The sequence below is a fragment of the Apis laboriosa genome, unplaced genomic scaffold (assembly GCF_014066325.1).
Source record: "Apis laboriosa isolate Shangri-la unplaced genomic scaffold, ASM1406632v1 scaffold19_cov150, whole genome shotgun sequence".
Classification (NCBI taxonomy): domain Eukaryota; kingdom Metazoa; phylum Arthropoda; class Insecta; order Hymenoptera; family Apidae; genus Apis; species Apis laboriosa.
The window spans coordinates 3,420,750-3,443,727 of record NW_025222278.1 but is presented as its reverse complement, the minus strand read 5'-3'; the positions used below and the strand labels follow the sequence as shown (position 1 = coordinate 3,443,727).

The 22,978-nt window shown below is 26.5% G+C and overlaps 1 protein-coding gene across 2 annotated transcripts; it reads right to left on the bottom strand.

Moving 5' to 3' along the window:
- Positions 1–993: 993 nt before the first annotated feature.
- On the bottom strand, positions 994–15,266 carry LOC122712147 (globin-1-like). 2 transcript variants are annotated; one of them, XM_043931548.1, is made up of 5 exons: positions 14,829–15,266; positions 11,937–12,589; positions 11,668–11,844; positions 1,967–2,198; positions 994–1,798 (listed from the first exon to the last, which is right to left on the bottom strand). In XM_043931548.1, the coding sequence occupies exons 3-5, from the start codon at positions 11,817–11,819 to the stop codon at positions 1,628–1,630; spliced, it is 555 nt and encodes a 184-aa protein (XP_043787483.1). In that variant the 5' UTR covers positions 11,820–11,844; positions 11,937–12,589; positions 14,829–15,266; the 3' UTR covers positions 994–1,627. The 2 variants fall into 2 exon arrangements, with proteins under 2 accessions (XP_043787483.1, XP_043787484.1); XM_043931549.1 differs by having other exon boundaries at positions 11,937–12,481.
- Positions 15,267–22,978: the final 7,712 nt, after the last annotated feature.

Below are 22,978 nucleotides of genomic sequence, written 5' to 3'. Positions count from 1 at the left end.
CGTTAATCACACTCGCTATCTTTGGCCGTCAAGAGAGTTAAAGGTCCGTTTCGTCTTGGGCCGAAACGATCGCGTGCGCGATACGATAATCGTATTCGGGTGGAACGGAAAAAACAAAATTATATAATCATTTTCTAATAGTGAAAAAAATTTGCCTTTATATAATATTCTAAGATTTTCGTGTAAAAGATTTTCATGTAAATTTCTATAAAATTAATTTATAGAAATTATTTAAATTTTTTAAAAGTTCTAAATTTTAATTTTTTATTTTCTTTTAAAACATATTTTTTAACTTTATAATTTTTATTTTTATTTTATATTATTTTATATTATAAATTTGTTGATACGTTTCAAAATTAATATATATAAAAGTATGTTATATTATTACATAAATAATGTTGTGTTAAAAATATAGTAAAATAATTATATATATGCTTTATTTTTAATCGATGATATATTAATCATATTTGTTGTTTACGAGCAATATTTTTTTTATAAATATTGTTCTTTATTTAAAATAATATTTTTCATTTTCTTTTAAACAAATTTTTTTAATGTTACTTTATGCGATCGTATTTGCATTTTCAACGATTTGCAATGATTTCAGAAGTTTTGCGATAGGTAAAATAAGATAATAATCATCGATATCGTATACATCGATATATTTTTAACAATTAAAAATTATTTTTTTCTATGCTTCCTTTCTTTCCAATTTGAAAATGCTTTTTTATTAAAGTTTATTTATTATATAAATTATTAAAACTGAGATAATTCGATTTTATTTATAATGATCTTTTTTAATAAAACTAAAACTAGATCTTTAATACAACATTATTTATGAAATGATCTAAATATAAATTTGAAAATTAAAAATTCTTGTTTCTCTAATAATAATTCTCTTTAATCTATTCCAAATCTAGTTCAAAATTAAACTTCACGTAGGAAAACATTATTTTCTAAAAACTGTATGTTATTATAAAATAATTTTAAAAAATCAACGAAAATAATTTTTAAATGGTATTATGGAGCGATCTTAAAAAATTGATCGATAGTTCATATATATATATATACATAGAAGGCAACGTTTGTTCGCTATTAGAAGTCATGATAATAGAAAAAAAAATTTTGTTTCTATATTCGTTCCACTCTAAACCATAAATATATCTATTTTTCACGAATTATTTTCCATGATCGAGACCTGCTCGAAGGAAAAAGATTTTCAAACCTAATCGATCTATAGGGCCGCATCGTTCGCGCTCTTTCTATGTAAAAAAGAACGTTATTGGAACGTTGACGCATTTCATGATAATTTGTCTTTGTCCCCATATCCGTCGAATATTCGATCGTGACGAATATTCGATCGTATCGTAAACATCGCATAATTCGGGGAAACACGGAGATATTCTTATAATAAAGGATAATAAAATAACGCTCATGATGATCGAGCGATCCGTCCGTTCATTGTTATTTATTGATCAAATTTTATCGTTTTCGAATTCCGCTTTTCGAAGTCTATGAAATCCTTCGAAGACAAGACAAAGCGGCAAATCATATTTTTTTTTTCTTTTTTTTTTTTTTTTTTTTTTTTTGGAAGGGAGAGAAGAATTCTCTTTATTGACTAAGACGACTAGGATTTAGCGGTACTAGTTTGTGCCTTGTCGTTCTGCGCCTTATCGAATCCGTCGATCAATGTCTCGATGATAAATTTGATTGTCACTTTGTAGGTGCTCTCCACGTTTTCCGAATATCGATCTTCTAAAGTTCGTTTCACAGCCTCTAAAAACGGTTGTTCAATTTTCTGAAAAATAAAATTGATCGAAATATGTGTCCAACTATATACGTAATCTGCCACGACAGAATGAATTAAAAACTATACGAGGTGACATTTGATATTTTCGGAGAATCGATAGAGGAAATAGAAAAAAAAATTGTCATTGACTTAACAATTTTTTTTTCACAAACTTACCCAAAAATATTGTGGATTGAAGTCAGGTATCTTCGTATGCGTGGCTCCGACTTGATGAAGACATGTCAGAAAATCATCCATGTTGTCAAGGCCTCTGATACCTTCATCTAAAGCACCCATTACTTTTTCTGCATGTTTTCCTAATTCTACCATATCGAATCGTTCTTCTTTCGACTTTAAATCCAAAAATCGTGAGAACATCTGTACTAATTCTTCATTTTCTTCGAACAACCTATAAATAAATGTAATAATAATAATAATAACAATAATAAAAATAATAATAATGATATAGAGGGTTTATTCGTGGGATATGAAAGATCAATTTGAAAGATCACTTCTATGGGCCAAAATCCTGTAGAATCGATCTTCAAGAGTTGATTGCACGAATCAATGTCTGTATAAGAATATACTTATAAAAAATTTCAATTTATAATTTTTTTTTTTCAAAGAATATATATATATTATAATACGTATAAAATAATGATAAAAGAGTTTTTGCGTATAAATTGTGCTAATTTTACAATAAAATTTATTCTTAAATAAATAATAAGCAAAACTTAAATTTATTTGAAATATTGTAAATTCAAATTTGAAATCAGAAATATTTCGATATAATATATATTTTTATATATTTTTTCATCGCAATTTTTCGTTCTTTTTATCGTTATTCCTTCATCGTTTTATTATTTATTTTTCTTATAAGATAATTTCAACTTTCTATTATTTTTATGCAAATAAAAAAAAATAATTAACAAGATTGATAAAAAATTTTTTTAATCTATTTCTTGATAACATTGTCATTGTTATATGTTAATACTATTATTTTATAACCATAATTGAATCGTTTATTTTTTTTTTCATTATCGAATCAATTTTTATTTTATGTATATAAATAATAATATATTATTACATATTTTTTGACAAGACAAAACAAGAAAAGGTACTCAATTTCTTTTTGAATTTTTTTAGGTGTCATAAATCTCTAACTTGCCCTTTAGAGAATAAGAGCTTTTACGATACATCTTGTACTTCCTTGAAAACTTTTCGAAACTTGATCTAACAACTATTGTTACATAAAACCGACATTCCTTTTTTAATATATCTCTATTCCATATTTTTTATCTTCATTTTTCTTTTAACCAACATGTCTCTTAACCAACTTTTCTTTCTTCTTAATTCTTTTTTTCCAAACGAATTGAATTTCATCTTTATATACTTTGTATATATACATTGGTATACATTCAATGATTTTATTAATGACATTTGTTTCCTCTCTTTTCCTTTATTTTTTATCTTTTATTAAAACATAATTTATATGTGTATCCACGAAAAGATTATTTTATTTTTATATTTTTTCATTAATTTAATCTAGATAGAAAAGAATAGAAAATAACTTCGTTATTTTGTTTAGGAACGATATCTATATGTATAAAATAATAATAATTAAAATATTTATTTATATCAGATATTATATATAGATATATATAACGAGTTTATGATCTATTTAAAAATATAATTTATTATTTATTTATATATAAAACATGTATTTATTTTGTACAAATTATACATGAATATTTCATTTTGTTTAACTTAATTACCGTTAATTATATGTATTGAATAATTGAATAATTATCAAAATTAAAATTAATATTTGCAAGATTAAAAAGTTGCATTTTTTTGTTTTGAAATTACAAATTTTCGAAAACTATGGATTTTAGGAAAATACTAGATTTATAAATTCATATTCAATGTGTTAAAATCTATGAGAAAAATCCATCAAAGTTTATAAAATCAGATATATATATATATATATATTGAACAATATAATATAATAAATATGAAAAATAATATAACAAATACAGCTAACTATATATATATAAATATAGATTGCAAGTAACAAATAATTTAAAAAGAAAGCAAATTGTGAATTATTTAAAAAATTATTAAATTATCTTTATTATTGTTTTCAAGTTATCAAGTTCTTTGTCTTATTTGCATTTTTATTTTCATTTCGTTTATACATTTAATTAGTCAGTCTATTCTAACAAATTGTCTTATTATCATGCTCTACTTCGTTTTCTCTTAGTTCTTAAGAGTCACAGCGAAGAGCATAGAAAGATGACATGGCGGAACAACCTTAGAATGTTGAGTGACTAAAATCTTTAGTCTCAACCTTAAAAATTCATTAAATTCATTAAATCTATCAAAACATTGAGCAAGAAGTCTAAAGATTTAATTCCGACAAACATTAATTTTAATTAACGCAAATTTTAATATCGTGTCAAATGAAATTTTTTTAACTATTATATAATATCTAATATAAATTGATTCTAGCTAAGTATATTCAATCCTAAAACTATCCGATTATTAATATAATACATTATATCATATATATTATATTCTTCTGATTCAAAGAATTACTATTTATCATTTGTTATAAAACTTTTTAAATGGCAAAATAGTTTTTGCTTGATAATTGTGAACATTTTTTCGTTGTATCGAAATAAATTCAATAATATTAATATGAAAATGTGTTGAATATAACAAATATTTTTTTATCGATAAAAAATTAGGTCATTTTAATTATATCACCAACAATGAATAAATAAATATACTATTCAACATTTTCTTCGAGATACTCGTGATTGTTGCTCGTGATTTGTTCATATTTGGTTCGACGGTGAGCTAATGCTGTCGATTAGACTACGCGGTTCGTGATTGGTCAATATTTTTTTGTTAATAACTTAACAAAACCGTAACAAAAGTTTTTCTAAAAGGAAAATATTGTTTGAAATTATCTCATAGGAATCTCCATTTTACGGATATTTCAATTTTTGGAACACTCTGTATATGTTCTCTATGTCCTGAATAGATAGAATCAATAATAAAGAACTTAGATAAGACTCTTGAGATATGAATAGCTCATAAGAGTAATTATTGACTTTGATGTTCTATAATCAAATCGCCAAATTACTGTGCACATATATTATTTTAGGAGAATTCCTTGAGATTTAGATTTGAGATAAGATTTCCTAGCTTAAATGAGAATTTAACAAATATATAATAAATAATATTATATAAATAATATTACTTTTCAAATAGTATCATTTTTTCTGATATTATTTTGTTTTATTCGATATATTGAAATGTTTCGTTTTAAAAATATATTGAAACATCTAAAGTTCTTTAACATTTTAACATTTTTTAACATTTTAAATAAAATTATTACAAAATATTAAGCATTTTTTGAAAATTTAAAATATGATTTATTTTATTTTTAATAAAAAAAAAATACAAAGAGAATGATAAAGATTTTAAATATCTATCTCGAATATTTTAAAACATTGAAGAAGATTAGAACGTTTGAGAAGAGAATTGATTTCAGGATTTTTTTCTTTTTCTCTCTCTCTCCCTTCCTTTTTCTTTGTCCTATCCAAATTTTCAACTTGTTTGGTCAGTGAAATGCATATAACGCTACACTTGAAAATAGAAATGCTATTTTCAAATAGTATTTGTTCGTGAAAATACTTTTCAGTTTTGATTTCACCTTTTCAATATTTTATTTCAAAGTTATTCTCTTCGTCCCTATTACTTATTGGCTGCACTTCTTAATTTACTAAAAAAATTGTTTTAATATTGATAAAATATGTTTTATACTATTTCTATTTTTTTATCTGTGCTATTGTGTTAACCAAAATTTGATTAAAAAAGGATGACATGTAAAAAAAATTCTTATTAACGATAAACTAACAGGTTGTGAATTCCAATATTCCAAGCATAATACGCATGTATAGCACGTTTATTGATTTCGGAGGCACTGGTTGGACTAAACATCTCTGATCGACTTTCATCTCGAACCATGATGTCGGGAGTATAGGCAGATCAAGCTTGATTAAGTTGCTTTAAAGCAACTCTCTCGGTTCTCCGTACAATTTGCATACATTTGAATATGTTTATTATTTGTTGTTCGATATTTGTTGTTTTCATGAAAAGTATGTCAAATATAAATGACGAATTTGTTAATTTTTTTTTCTAAGTACTACAATATATGTATGTATATTTGGATTGGCCAATAAGACATTATTATTTTTTTTTTTTAAAGAAAATTTTCAATTTTTCTATTTGTTTTGCAAATTTTGCAAATTTTGTTTTTTCTAAATTTGTTTTGCAAATAATTTCCAGCTCGATTTAATTTAAACTTTTCTTTTTATAAAGTTATGTCTTTTTTTTTTACGAAATATCTATATCTTTAAGAGAATGAAATTAATCTCCAAAGTTTTATTATGTTATGTTATGAATGTAATTTTACTTGGAAATTTTTAAAAAAATTTCATTAAAATCAGGATTATCGAATTAACTAAATTTTCTTGTTTTCTTGTAAGTGTATATCCGGGTATTATTCCGAGATAAGCAATAATCGTCTAGTTCAAGATTTCCGCTTCTTTGTTTGAAATCGAAATTTCTTATTCGTGAAAACAAGAAACGGAAAAGAATTGTTTCATAACCGAATGAGATGATATATCATTATATTCTTTTCAAAAAAGTAATTAATATTGTTCGGTCGACCACTTTATGATTTGTCACTATTTCGAGCCCGTTCTCGCTCGTTCTTTTTTTACCTCCTTCGAGAACAAAGGCAAGCCGAATGGTATATCTTATATCTGCAATAATTATTTAACTAGTCTTGGACGAATTGATTATTTTGGAATACAATATCGTATAATATTTTTAAATAGATAAAACCGAATGAAAATATAAAATTTTGATGAATTTCCAATGATACATGAACACAGATTTGGAATAATTACACGATGTATTTCAGAAACGATTAGAAATAAGAAACGAAAAAAAATAAGATAAATATGTTTTTGAGTGAAGTTAAAAAAAAAAGGAAAAAGATAAAGAAATGAAGAAGAAGAAGAAAAAAAAGAAGAAAATAATAATAAATAAAAAGAAATAATCTATAAACATGTATAAAAGATTAGAAAAAAGAAGAAAATTGATTATAAGACTAAAAGAAGCTTATTAAGAAAGAGAACAATAGAAAAGAGGATGAAAGGTGGAATAAGGATGGAATGAAATTAAAAAAAGAACATTCGTGTTTAAAAAATGGATAAAAAATAGCATGGAGGATAGTGGAAAATAAAAAAACGGAATAGACTCATTTTTACGTCGATTCGTCTAGAAACAGCCATGAGCGCACTATTTCTGCGCCTGGTCACGTGAATAGGTCTGAAAATGCCAATACGAGGAAGTCCATTGTCCGTTAACAGTCGGATAGAAGCGGAAAAACAACAGTCGCTTGCGTTTCATGTCGGAACTTTCAATCCTCGAACATTCGTTAACATTGAAAAACGAACAAAAAAAGAAAAAACAGAAAAAGATAAATACATCTACATCGTTTATTCGTTATTAATCGTTCGCTATTTTATGAAAATATTTTCATCGAAAATTATCATGAAGCCTATAATCGGAATGATATAATGGCATGAGAGAAAGAATTTTGTTATGTTTGAAGAATTTAATCACAACTTTTCGATAATGAGTTCTGAGCGAATTTTCTGTGTTCCATAAAGATTTTTCTAAATATTCTGTAATTGTATTTTTCAATATTTTTTAAACGAGACTTTTTTTTATATATGTATACATATATGTATATGTTACATATATAATCAAAATTAAATAAGTTATGAATCCCCATTCTTGTAATTATTCATATAAAATAAATTAAGATCTATCTTAAATAGATGTATACATTATTTTGACATGAGATAACGATTGATTATGATCGATTATATTTACCATATATGTATATACACAATGAATTTCAAAAGAGATATTTATTAATTTTTAATAAAAATTTTTTTCTTATTTTCTTTAATTCTCTCTTTCTAAATATTTTTTATATCCACTTGATTATTGGTTAAAGAAGGATCAAATTTGCACAATTTCCTCTTCGATCTACGATAAATTATTTCAGGGTAGCCCTTTGTAGGCATAACATCCCGTACGCTCTAATTACGCTGAGAGTGCATCAATATCAGGAATCTCATAATTCAATAATAAAAGGATAGATAAAGATAGAAAATAAAGAGAGAGGTCAATGCATGTAAAATCCCTCAAAAGGGATTTACCGTGAAAACGAATAGCGAATAATGGAATCATTTATTGAACATTGGTAAGGAAAATGTAATTAAGTGTTAAACAGATTTAAAAATATCAGTTGATATTTACAAGTTTGAACATAAGTTTAACCCTCCGTAATTGAATTTTTTCTTCCCTTTATAAAAAAATTGATTATGATTTAAAACAATTTTTCATTCGGATACAATTTCATTTCTAGATTATTGTGGCTGCGCATCTGTAGAATCAGTGTTTATTTCTCAATAATATTTTTTTTGTTTTTTTTTTTTTTTTAGCACCACAAATCTAAATAAAATTAATTAGGAAATACGTGAAATTAGACTCAGTGTCTGTTTTATGCGGTCACACAATATAATGGTTTTCTATTTTTTTTTTTTTTTCATATAAATATTCGTTGTAATAGAATAAAGACAGTGCTTTTTTTAATTAGAATAAGGTGATTATGCGAACAAATAATTATCTTTTTTTTTTTATTAATTTTCTATTATTTAAATTTTTCTATCGAAAAATAGGACAATTATTAGAATTTCAATTTTTATATTTCAAGTTTTTATTTAAAGATTTTAATTTTTATTGTTATCATATCTAATTAGAATTTTTATCATATTCCTAATATGATATGATTTAAAATATCCATCTTTTGTTACAGATATTTGCCAGTCTTTGCGATTATTTCCCACGAGTAACAACAATGTAGATTCTTCGCATCTAATGATGAATCACATGTATTTTGATTCTTCCAGTCACTCAATTCGGATGTCAGACATCCGACATTTTGCAGCGCTTTTTTTAGCGCTTTTCTAGGCTTTTTTTTTGTGTCTCAATTATGAATGAGAATCATGAGTATGTTGGTGTGCTTGTTTTGCAATTTTTTTAAAATACAAAACTAATTAAAAAAACTAGAATAAGTAATATACTTCTGATATGTCTGTTAATTATAAATAGATAGAGCCGGATAGATATAATTAGATAAATTGTGATTGTATCTTGATCGAATAGATATGCGTTTTCAAATGATAACCTGTTTCAAAAAATAAAATTTAAAAAATGGAGGATAAAATTGAAAAAAGTGATTATCATTTATGGGTATTCCATTTTGTTTTGTCCATTGATTTTTCGAGTTCCGTGATCGAAATCGCGAAATGTTTCAAAACGAATGTTGCACTCAAGATTCTGCGTACATATACGGATAAAGATCCTTACGATCATCGATCGTTCATGTGTATTTAACTTCCTTTTTATTCTTTTCTTTCTTTATCATTAATTTAGTTATTGCAATTGAGTCTTTTTTTCACAAATATAAATTGAAGAAAATAAAAAGTAGAAAATTGATATAAATTGATATAATGCTTGATTTTTATTTGTTATAAACTAATTATCTTTTTTATCTAATTATTCTTTCTATTTAGAACGATTATGATTTAGAACGAATTTTGATTGAAAAAAAGAAGAATTGTGTATGTACTTTGAATTTTTATAATAATAAACTTGTCAAACTTGATAAATAAATAAAGTATAAAATTAAAACATGTAAATATTATATTAAATTATAAATATTAAATTATATAATAAGTTATACAATTTCTAAATTGTAAATTTTCGCCAATTATTTCTCATCTGAATTCTCGGATAACGTTCAAGTCTATTTGGAAAATTATTCTTAAAAAAAAAAAAAAGAAAAATAATTATTCTTGAATTACACACGAAACTTCAAATACGTCAATTATGATGGGTTATTACGCCAGTATAAAAACCTATTGTTCTTTCGAACATTGGAAGATCGATAGATAAAGAGGAATTGCGTGCGTTTGACAGAGAAAAAATTGAAGAATCTGAAATCTAATATTTGTTGACGAATAGAAAGGGTTGAAGGAGGGGAATAGAGAAAGAAAGAGATTGTTCGATTTTAATTAACATCAAAGATCTCGTAAAATTTATCCGTCATAAAATTATTTCGATAAAATTGTAACGTGATATCATGCTCCATTAACGTTTTAAATGAAAGCAAAGATAACGTTGATTTATATTTGCCGTTCAGTTGTTTCTTAATATTTAATTTTTCCATTAAATATTTCAATCTTTGGATATCATATCGTATAATTTTCATCATATATATTCATATATAGTTTCTCGTATTTTAATTTTAATAATTAACAACAGATTAGAAAAAAGACAACATTTAGAAAACAAACAACATTTTAGAAAAAAGAAATGGTATTGAATAGAGAAAACATGAAAAGAGTGATAGATGATTCACAAGCGCGGCAAATATTTTATAAAATGAGAGACGATCGTTCGAATCACGTAAAAACCGACGAATAATAATAAGGATTGCTGATGAAAGTTTCTGATCGAAATCTGGTTTTCTATTAAAAAAATCGTCAAGTCCTTATATCAGATTTGATGATGCAAAATTAAGAAAAATTTGTAACAAATTACTAACGAAGACTATTATTTTCAATAAACATTTATCGCGTTTCAATAGAAAATTGAAAATAAATATTTTATTTCATATTACAAATGCAATATATGTATACAAACAAATGTAATAATATTTCGAATTGATAATTGTTTTATAAAAATATCTTGCGAGTTTTCTAGTATTTTTGTTTTAATTTATTTTAAATTTTCTTCAACTTTGATATTATTTTATACTGATATTCTATAAAAAATACAAATAAAATATTTCCGATCAATTCGATAGTATTCAAGTTACTCACTTTAAGTACTTGATTTATTTTAGTTAGAAAAGAAAATAAGAAATGGTTGAATCATGTCATATATATATATATATATATATATATATATATATATATAATATAATAAATCATCCCTTAGAATGGAAGATGAAAGAAAAAATATGTATAGTAAACGATCGTATAGTGTAAGAGAAAGATGCGATATAGGAATCATTGAGCGCATTCTGCCTTTGGAAAATTGCGTTTGATGTTGATGGTGTCCTTGAAGAGCCTAAATGCTTATCAATCGCGTAATAGCGTATGGCGTTGTGTATGGGCTAACGTAATAATACATATGTCGTATCTCATCAAATATTTGATAAAGTTCAAATTAAAATTTGTCTTATATTAATAATTTCTTGTTGAAAATATGTTAATTATTTAACATTTTTTTGCGTGTCACGATAATAATATAACGATATTGCAAATACGATTGATTTTGGAAATTCGCTTCTTGACATTCGATGCAATTTGATAATGTCGATTTTCCAAGAAACCGATTATAAAATTTTATAAAAATAAAAATAAAAATATTATAAAATATTTTAAAAATTATTTTAAAATATCATAAAAATATTATAAAATATCATATGATATATATCATATGATATTTATTTTAAAATATCATAAAAATATTATAAAATGCTTGTCAAGATCATCGTTTTATCGATGAATAAAATTACAGAGGAAAATTTTGCATATAATCGATTCGAACTATGTTTATATATCGAATAATTAACTATTTTTCCATTTATTTTGTTGGATAATAAAGAGTAAAATAATCGCCTGTTGAACGAAAAGCGTTAAAACGTTACAAACCTCATAAGCATAAAGACACCAGTTGTCTCCAATTTTCTGGATACAGCTTTCCAGCTGGCCATAACCGTAAATTTTTGTTTTGCCGTAAGCGGAAGTCGTGGATCTGTGGTGGGTTGATTCGGTGTAGCCAATTTGCCAAGTTCGCAACCCATATCGAGTCGGCTTATGTTTTCCTCTCTTCTCGACGAATAAAAATAAAAAGAAAATCACCAACACAATTGCTATTTATCTTTTATCCATAAAAGTTTAATACCACGAAAAATATTCACCTCTATAGAAATATTAAGCTTGGAGTTAAAACATTTGACGACTTCGCGTCAACGATAAATCTTTCTACACCATGATAGAAATCAATCCGGCCGAGAAAACGAACGAACGAACAAACTTTGATCAACCAAGCAATCGTTTCCTTTTCCTTTCACAGTTTGATCGAATCACTCGTGCCTGAAGCGTTTCACCAGATTATTCGATTAATTTTATTGATCCACCAATTCAAGATCGTAGAATGAAAATGAATTTTCGTATCTTCCGGAATTAATCACTTTCGAATCATGTTCATAATTATCATTTTACGAATAATATTTAATAATTCATTTAAGATACGGATTTAACATGGGTTTCCAATGGGTTAACGATCCATTCCATTCGAGACTAACTTGATCGAAAATGCGTCAAACGTTGGTATGAAAAGTTGAAAAGTTCACTTGTCCTCGTGTTGATTCAAAATTCGATTTATAAATGAATCCGAGTGTTCAAATTTAGCGAAAACCACTTTTTTCTTATTTTATTATTAATTTATCTTCTTTGAATCTTGCTACGGGTTTATATATAACGATGAATTTGGATCGATTTCCTCGATTCATTCGAAGATTCTTTTCAAGAACGTCTTTTCACCTTCAACGAGTAAATGTGTCGAAAATTTCTACTGGACGAAACATAAGAGAATTCTGATTGGAACGACTTTTGCGATAACAGTTCGTTGACAAAGAAAAAGAAGAGAGAGACGATGGACATTGTTATACGATTGGAATTATCCGTGGTCTGTTGGATGAACAAAAAGGGAAAATAAAAACAAAACGGTCGAATGGATGTATTTTATTAACGAATGTAAATTAATCGAATGTACTCTTAAAAAAAAAAAAAAGATAGATTTAAATTGATTTTATTACTCGAATCCTTGGCGTTTGCCAATGTTTGATGTACTTTTCGGTACAAAAATTATTATATAGTGCATAAACAAGAATACTGAATGTTGAAATAAATTACGATTCGAATAATCCAAATAATTAAATTTGAAAAAATTCTTATTCGTATTGCTCAGTTTCTTAAACGAGTTTTACCAATTCTATCAAATATTAAATATTAACGATAAATTTGAATTTTTTTAAATTTTATTTTTGTTATTTTTATCATTTTTTATTACAAAAATATGTTATATATCAGTCTTTTTATTTTGATTTTTTGAATTTAAACAAATTTTGAATTGAACGTTTAAACGAATATACGAAAAACGAAAAAAACATTAGATTTCGAGAGGAAAAATGTGAAAAATATATAATGGAAAATAAGGAAAAATATGAAAAGATTCTTATTAAAATTTAAAAAATTTAAAGTTGGCGACGACTCGTTTCGTAATTTAAAGACAAAATTCTTAAAGAATTGTTACCGTAGTTGAACCGAAGATAAATAATTGTAAGGAAAAACCGAAAAGAACGAAATAAATAGATGAAACTTTCTTCCTCGATGGAAAAATGTTAAACTCGACACAGAATGGAGGCAGTAACGAAGGTGAAAATTAAAAAGAAAAAAAAAGTTTGGAAGAAATAATTAGAAAACGTCGGAATTTAAGATTAAAGAGATATACATATACAAATATATATTTACGTAAGAATGGAAAAAGGTCAGAGAATATATATATATATATATAAAAGAAAAGAAATCGAATATAATTCAAAGAAAATTTGAGTAATTCTATTGGATAGTCTTTAAAAATCGATAATATTTGAAAACTAATGATCCGATTCATCGAGTACGATTCTCATCTGTTATTTTTGAAATAGATTCTATTTAAAATAGAAATGGAGGCGAATAATATAAATGAAAAAAAAGAAAATGTATATTGCCATCTATAAACAGAGATCGAATGAATGTTGACTTTTATAAAAACAAATTTTGTGCCCAACTTTTAAATTGTTTCGTTTTTTTTATATCTTAATTTGCTATAATAATTTTATTAATATAATATAATTCAACTTTGTAGTATATAGTGATTTTAAAATTTATTCAAATCATCGTTACAACGTTAAAATTATAATTTTAAAAAATTGTTAAAGAATACAATTTAATCTCAAAATATTCTATTTTAATTTCTAAAAATCCTATTTATTTTATATTTTTGTTTTGAAATTATTCATTAAACGTGCATTGAGTGACATATATTTTGCAAAATTTAAAATAGAATTCATATAGATATATGATCTAATATAAAGATCTGAATTTTGAAGAAAAAAATGTCAATGTTTTATTATTTCATATTATAAAAATAATATAATAACAAAATAATATCCAAATTTATCTGAATTTGCTAAATGTTTGTTGTACACATGAGTATTGCGATATAAAAAGTAATACGCGATAAAACTTTGAAACGATAAAAGTAAATGCAAAATACATTTTTGTTCTATATTGATGAGACTTTTGATCAAAAAACGGAATACAAAATACAAAATAGAGCGACAAATTTAACTACTTGCGATATATAATATCATTTTTTTTATTTTTCGTAACGAAAAATATTTTTCAAAGAAGAACACGCGTAAGCATTAGATTGCAAAATTTGATAGAGTAATTAAATTTTCGTTTATTCGAAACCACGTTTAGAAGGTAAACCACATTTAAAACTTACTCTCGTTTGACATCGTGTCAAATATCTTAACACGAACATCAATTCCCGTCGCATATAATTCTTTCCCGTTAATCACTAATCGAAAATCAAAAGACAAAAAGGATGAAAGCAGGAAAGAGACGAAAACAAAGAAGAAGAAAAATAATCCATTTTCTTTTCACAAAAAAGAAAAATCTTGTCCAATCGTTCAATCTTCTCTCCCGAATACGACACGAACAAAGTAAACAGGGTAAACAAGAATGATGGAATAAATCACCTGATGTGCGATACGCGGTTTCCCTGATCCCCTGATACGATGTTTCGCGTACTACGAATTGTCAACCACGAATCGTCAACCACGAATCGATTCGAACGCGATTTATAACCCGTCAAAGTCCTCTTCCTGTTTGTTGGTCGGTGGTACTGCACCCTGTTTCCTCTTCCTCATCTCGGTCCACCGAAGAAAGAGGCGAGTATCGTAACGCGCCAGACGAAATTTCTCTCGTCCCTCGTGAGTACGCGTACGCGGACTCCTCTCGATACGAAAGCGGCGAGATCTCATTCGAATCACAGTCTCTCGAACCTGAGAAGACCTGCGAATATTACGATGTCGAAACACTATTGGTGAGCGGCACACGCGACACGGTTCCTGTTTTCTATCTTTAGAACGTCTCCCGGGGCTCCGGATCGAGGGGATTTTCGAAGGGGATGATGATTTTCGTCACGAATTCCGTGTTGCCTTCAGCCCAGACGAGCCGAGACTGAGCCAGCGGTAACAAGTGCTCAGCTCGAGCGCGCACATGCGCGCAACCAATCCTCCCCTTGTCCCTTCACCAACCCTCGCGTTAACCATCTTCCTCGATACAATACCTGCGACCAATTAATCGACCACTTTGCATTTTTCTCCACCGCCGGAGAATTGGATTGGACAACGGAGGGGATAAATAAGGTTGCGAGGATGGAAGATGATTTTATCTTTCGTCTTTATCTTTCGTGTTTATCTTGAAAAAAAGAATCTTGAAGAAAAGAAAGATTTGCTTCATAATGGATGATTTGCGGGAAAATGAAAAAGCGATCGCGAGTGAAATCGCAATAGTTTGTATCTCTGTACATCTTTTTATTTGTAGCTACGATAAAAAGTAAAAATTGCTGGAAAATAATAATTAAATACATTTTAGAAAAGTTGAACGTGATTAACATGATAATAATACCATGGCAAATCCGACAGGTGTGTTTACATTGGTTAAGAACGTAGAACGGAGAGGTTCTATGAAAAGGCCGGAAGATCCTCGGCTCGCGATCAACCTACCAATCAGCTGGCTTTGTGTTGATTCAAGCGAAAGCCGCGCGGCAAGGTTTCCGTTCTTTCAGAGACCGCTTCTTGGTTTAGTTCGCCACGACGCGTATCCTCGACGCGACGTTCCTCTCGATCCGTTCGATAAATCGATTTCTCTGATCAATTGGCGAATATCCGATACTTTTGAATGGTAAAAATAAACTAGTGCGTCGAACAAATTACGGGAGCGTTCTACCTTGTACGTTTACGTGTCGTCAACGCCCGATCCTTGCTTCGCTTTTATCCAATTCCCTCTCGAATTCGCGTTGATCGTGATCAAACGATTAATTGAGTACGACAATATGAGCATCGAATACGGTTTAATTGTAAAAGATTATGTTTTCGAATGATATTCTCGATGGATATATATTATTTTTCATAGAAATGATATGTCGCGTCATTGAAGTTGGCAAAAAAAGCAAAATTCGATGTTATGTAACAATAGTGTAGTAGTATATAATAATATTTCGAAAATTATGAATTTACAATAATCCGTATCGCAACTATTGTAATCGAAGCTCGAGGCATGAGTTTTTAATCTTCCTAATAACGATAAAACGAAGCAAAATTTCTTTTAAATTTCGCGACAATTTCATAACAAAACGAACGATGTAAATTTGTGATGAATAATGAATTATGAAGAGTGAAATTACAAACGATGGAAATATAAGTGAGAAAAGTAGATATCGGTGACGCAAAGCTGGACGAAAACAACGACCTTCTTGTTGATCAGGTAAATATCGACTTTAGAAAAAAGACTTTAGAAATATTTTTTTCTTACTTATTATACTCTTAAAAAATATAATTTATAAAATACAAAATATAATTTATAAATATAATACAAGATTGTTTCTGTTCATTCGCAAATGTCCAATCCATTTAATTCGTTTAAATTGTTATCTTAATATCATTTAAATTGCTATCTTCGATCAGGAAAAAATTGTATATCTGTATAATAACAAATAATTTCTAGGAAAGATTTTTCCCTTATCGATTTTCCTTATTTTCAAAAATTTTAAAATTAAATAGATAATGAGTTATTATGGGTTACGGATTTTAAAACAAATATGTTGATTCGTGTTCAACACCATTTGAAAGCGCTTTACAAAGTTCGATGATTATTCCAACCATAAATTTGCATTTTCATAAGATAAACATGACTGCTATTGTATCAGATACACGCGCACGATCGATAATCTTTTAACAAATACAATGTAGGAAATAGAAAACTTGAACTTGTTTGAACCTTTAAAGAAGAAAAATTAAAAGTACGATTTAAAAAATAATATTTATTTTAAAGAGAAATTATTTAGCAATTTTTTTCTACGTACAATTATACATATGATATAATTTCGAGATTTTGAATTTTTAAATTTGATATTTACTTAGCTATTATACGCGGAGAATGTCTCTGTTGGATATTATACATTATTTTAATTTATATCAAAAAGTCATTATATAGGGAAGTCATTTTAAACGATATAGAAAAAAATATTTAAATAATACTCCAAGTTTATATATGAATATCCATCTATTATGATTCAAATATGTTATTTTATGGAAAATTATTTTTTCTTGTTTTAAACAATTTTTTTTTTGAAAAAATTAAAATTATTTAAATATCTTCGTTGTAAATAATTTAAAAAAAATACTAAATTTTAAAAAACTATATGAGATAGCCTCGATTGACTTCGCTTCAGTTTCTATTTACTTAAAATTTCAGAAATTTCGAGCTCCAAATTCTCTCAAGTATTTAATTAGTACTTAATTATATAAATATTCGTGAATGCTAAATTATAAAAAAATATGTGTATATATTCTGATGATCATTCTTGAGCCTTTCCATAAAATATATAACATTTGGTGAGATTTACTCAAATTTGTCAAAAGTTGGATTGAATTTCTGATCGGATATAACAACCGTAATAAGAACAAACCTCATGGTATAGATCTAAGGATTCGTATTGAAAAATTGTTTGTTTAATCATTAGTTGATTCATTACTTTTTAATTTAAATCGAAATGTAAAATTAATCGTTACGATTAATCAATTAATTATTTCATCCCTCCTTTGATATTTGTTTAAAATATTGCGAAAAAAGAGAGAAAAAAGAAAAGAAGAGTTTTCTTTTTTCTTGCCGCAAACAAAATATTATTAGCCGAAGAATCGTGTTTTCGAGAAAGAAACACGCGGATATACGGATTAAATACGAGTTTTCGATTGAATATAATGCGTGATTTTTATTGATTATAAATTATTTACGCAACTATATATGCATTTGATTTATATCTATACTATGTACTATTAGGATCTCGATAATAATCGATTGGAATTTTCATTTTTTTACTCGTTCTGATTTTCGAAATCTCAGCAAAATATCATCTTGCGGACTTTCAATTTTTTCATTCTCCTTATTTTATCTTTTTGTTCCAATTTTTTTGTTTTTTATTGTGATCGTGCTTCTTGCTCTATTAGCGGGATATTCTATCTTCGTAACGCGATACACTTTGTATCTGTTTTTCTTTTGCATTAATCACCACTAAAGATTTTTACCATGCCATTTCCTCCGTTTTTCGTTTTATTTCTCGATACAAAGTGCTTTTCGAATGGTTCTCAATCCCTTTGAATTTGCCGTATCCACGTAATTCGACGGTATGGTCGTGAAACTCCTCCTTCTTCCTGCTTTTTGCCCAATTTCCAACTCGAAATTCATCCATATTTTTTTACCATACTCTCTCCCTTTTTTTACTCATTTTTCTCGTTTTTTCTCATTTTTGTTTTATCCTTCTTGAATAATAATCATATATTTTTGTGGCTAATTGTAAAGATATATTGATTTGGACAAAAACTTCGTAATAAATCATTATTATAGAAATATATATAATCATTTATTATAGAAATATATATAAAAGATATCGATTCGTAATTAAATCTAATTTGTAAACTCGTTTCATTATTTTTCATTATTTATCGATGAATAAAATAAAATTTGATAAGATAGAAATGGGAGAATTGGAGAATAAAATACACGTGGAAATAAATATGTATATGTATATTGAATAAATATAATGTATATTGAATAAATATAAGAAAAGCAAAAATTATTTATTAAATCATTTTTGAAATACTTTTTAAACATATTCCTTTGCGACTCGAGTTATTTAACTACAATGAATAATCACGAATAATATGAATTAGAATTAGAAAATACCAGATTCAGCGATTGTCGTTTCGGTTAGTGGCGGCAACTCGTTCATCGAGTTTCGACCTCTCGAGGCCGCGTCTGTGCCTGGAATCATAATTTCGCTTGGAATGAAAATTCTCGACGAAGAATCCCCGAGGCATTCCATAGTCGTCGATCGAGGATGTACGATACGATCTACGATAAGAAAACGCATGGCTCGTCTTGTCTGACAATTTTTTCTTTGAATAAAAATGATAAAGAGAAATAGTAGTTTACCGTTTTTGCAAGATGGATAAATATAAAATTCACTATGGTATCAAATTGATATTGCTATTGTTTGCGTTGATTTATAAAGAGAAAGAGAAAGAATAAATTAGCATATGCGATTATTTAATGATTTTTCTCAAAATTTTGAATATTTGGTTCTTAAAAGTTCTTTTTTTTCTCAAAGTTTTATTTAAAAAAAAAAATCATCCAGAGAGAGAGAGAGAGAGAGAGAGAGAGAGAGAACAATTTTGAAAAGAATATATTTTTATATTTTTCACTGCGATATCGATCGATGTTGAATGTTTCGTTTCAAAGGACACATTTTTATAATATCTAATGGTTAATAATACATGATCGATGGTTCTAATATTAAAATTTACGAGATACACAACGTTTAATTTGTCCAATCTCTGTTCAAAGATAATTAGACGCGATTCGTGAGAAAGGATTCGATTCGATTGTTGGTTGAATTACACGGGATAGTTCGATGGTATCCATGAAATCGCATCGAAGACTGATGATTTTCGAATGACCGCGAATATCGGAAGGCTTTAAAATGCTAATTATCGATGTTTGGGATGTCGACTGCACGTCAATTACTAGAATTTTAAAATCCACCGCGTTGTTTAAGTTGACGGGCGCACGGTAGAGTTCGATCCAAATTATCGTGGCAGACGTTTGAATTTTTTGCGGTAAAGGACCTCGATCGGGCCAAACCTGAAGCTGATGGGAAATATCCTGTCAAGAGGAACACAGGTTCAACCAATTCCACCAATTATCGAACATGTAATCGCTTCAGAGTTCGCATGTTTGCGCGTTCGATCCTCTTCTATTTCTATAGAAAACTCTGCCTGATGAGGATCAATTTTTCTTTTTTTTTCTTTTTTTCTTTTTTGTTCATCGATATTGGATAAAATGCATATCTATTATACAGGATGTTTCCCATAGCGTGATACAATTGATTAGGACCATGTTTCTCAATTTTTTTTGAAGCACAATCCTTTTTTTTATAATGTTTAAATAAGTTGTGATCCGCATCTCTTTTTGCAATTAAATAAAAATAATATTTTAAATATTCCATTTTTTATCCGCGTAAAAAATCTATCTATAGTTTAAATATAAAATGTTCAATACCTTTAATACTTATTTATACATAATTATTATGAATTTTTATTTCTTTCGGAATTAAACTTTTTTTTTTAAATGTACGAAAAAATTTCTTACGCTTAAAAAATTTGTCGATTTTTATGAGAAAAATCTTTATCTTTTATAAAGAAGATAAGTCGTACAAAATTATCTTGTTTCACATTAGAAAAAAAAAACAGATTTATTATTCATTTGTAAAATAAATCAGTAATACTATGTAACGTTAATTGAACATGAAAATATTAATATTTTTTCATATTTTTCTGTTACGATAAATCGTAAGTCATTTCCATTTATTATATAACGTGATATTTTGAAACAAATAATTATTATAAATTTTCTATTTATTATTAATTATTATTAAATTTTCTATTTCCTATGATCTGGCTCTCCGAAAATTATTTCGCGTAATTCTTTCAAACATTTGATCAAAACATGATATTACGTGTAAAAATAAATCTGAATATTGTACAATAAAGCTTTAATCGGTAAGTGGTAAAATTAATCAATTTTATGGAGAAAGCATAATATATATATATAATGATTATTATTTCTAATTGTATATATATATTCGTAATTATACGTGTCAATTTTATATTATTATCCTCAATTTTATATTATTTATAATCGATCAGATTTATTGTTTACGTGCAATTAACGTGAATCAGCAATCGGATAAGATGAAATAAGAACTATATCCACGTTATATTGGATTCAATATCCAAATGATTTAATCAACAGAATCACTTTATTTTATTTTTTATTCATTTCATTTGATTTATAATTAAATTATATTAATTTAATAAATAATTGTGAATCTATATTTTTCTATACTGAAAATTATTTGATTTCGGTATTTAGAGAAACCATGTCGTTTACGAATATATCAACGTTCTACGTTCTAAAAAATGTCTTCAAAGACAAGAAACGGTGTAGTCCGAAAAATTAAATATTAATAACACGTAAAAATTAGGTTTTTTTTTCCTTGGATTTCGATCCGAAAAGTTTAGCAATAAAATCGTATTATAGGAGTAACCTAGACATATAATCAAAGGAAGGAATTTCGTGAGAAAATATCCGAGTATTTATAATAGCATCGGATCACGGAACATAAAGAAACTTCTCTATCGATTTTGGATCAGTAATCTTGTGAAAGATCATCGAAGAGATTCATAAAATCTTTGAATGTTCATTCACAAAAAATATCGAATCGATTGGAAAAAATATTATTTACTCATTAGAATTTCAAATTTTTGAAATAGGAAAAATTATGAAGAGAAGCAAAATTAAAAGAGTCGGATAATTTAGATTTTTTAAATTTAACATTCTTATTTTTATTATATTTATTACATTTGATAGTGTAGATTTATAGTATAGATCGAATAACTTTATCGAATATTCGAATAATTTTATCAAGTATTTTTCAATATTAAAAATTTAAACGATATTTAATCCTATAGATAGATTCCATAAATCATTAGGAAATTATTAATTATGTTCTTTTTTTTTTTTCAAGCATTCTAATTATTTCTAAAACATGATTGAAACGAAATAAACTTAGAAATGTTTGATATATTGATATATTGTTTGATATATATGTTGATATATATGATGATATATATGTTTGATATATTATGTTATATAGAATAGTAAATTCCTCTGATGAAATTTATAAATTTTTTTCTTTGATGTTTTAGATGATGCAGACTAAGAACGTAAATCAAACCGTATATGGAAATGATGTAAGTATTATAATTACAAAAATTATAAATTATTTTGAAATGTATAGGATGCCAACCGTCGCTATAATTTTTCTAATAACTTAAGCAATTAATATGTTTATTTTACAATAGTTGATTTTCTTTTTATTTTTTACTATTAGTTTTGATATTAAAAAATTTGAAACAAAATTTTTCTTCGATGAAATAATTTCTTCGATAAAATTGTATTCTTCTTGTCTATCTTGGAATAGAGTAATTATGAGATAACATGTTGTTGAATTTGAAAATATTACTATACATTGCAGTTATATTATCATTCGTGTAGAGAGATATTTTCATCAATTAATTACCAACAAATAAAAAAATAAAGCCAAAAAAATATTTTAATATAATTAATATTTGGAGAGAAAAAAGCTTCTTCACTTTATTTTGATGATTTTTGATCACATCATAAAGGGATATTTCTGCCTAAACTCGTTATTATCTTGCATTGGGATGGAAATATTTTCAGCCTATCGCGATTCACGATGAAATAATTTTTTAAGTAATTCAATGTATAATATGTAAGTAAATAAGTAGTTTCTTGATATCGCAATGATTTATATTAAACAAAAGACAAATTGCAATCTGATGTATGACTGCAATTAATGCATATATTATCATATACATATACATATATATTTAAAATTTTATTTAATTACTTTTTTTTTGCAAATATCTCAAAAAATAAAATCGAACAACGATATAATGTTAAATCTAGAAAATAAAATAAA

Coding starts and splice junctions, on each gene's coding strand:
- LOC122712147 (XM_043931548.1), bottom strand. CDS start 11,819: ATGGGTTGCGAACTTGGCAAATTGGCTACACCGAATCAACCCACCACA. Junction 2,199..11,667: donor GGTGTCTTTATGCTTATGAG/GTTTGTAACGTT, acceptor ATTTATTTATAG/GTTGTTCGAAGAAAATGAAG. Junction 1,799..1,966: donor TCAATCCACAATATTTTTGG/GTAAGTTTGTGA, acceptor TTTATTTTTCAG/AAAATTGAACAACCGTTTTT.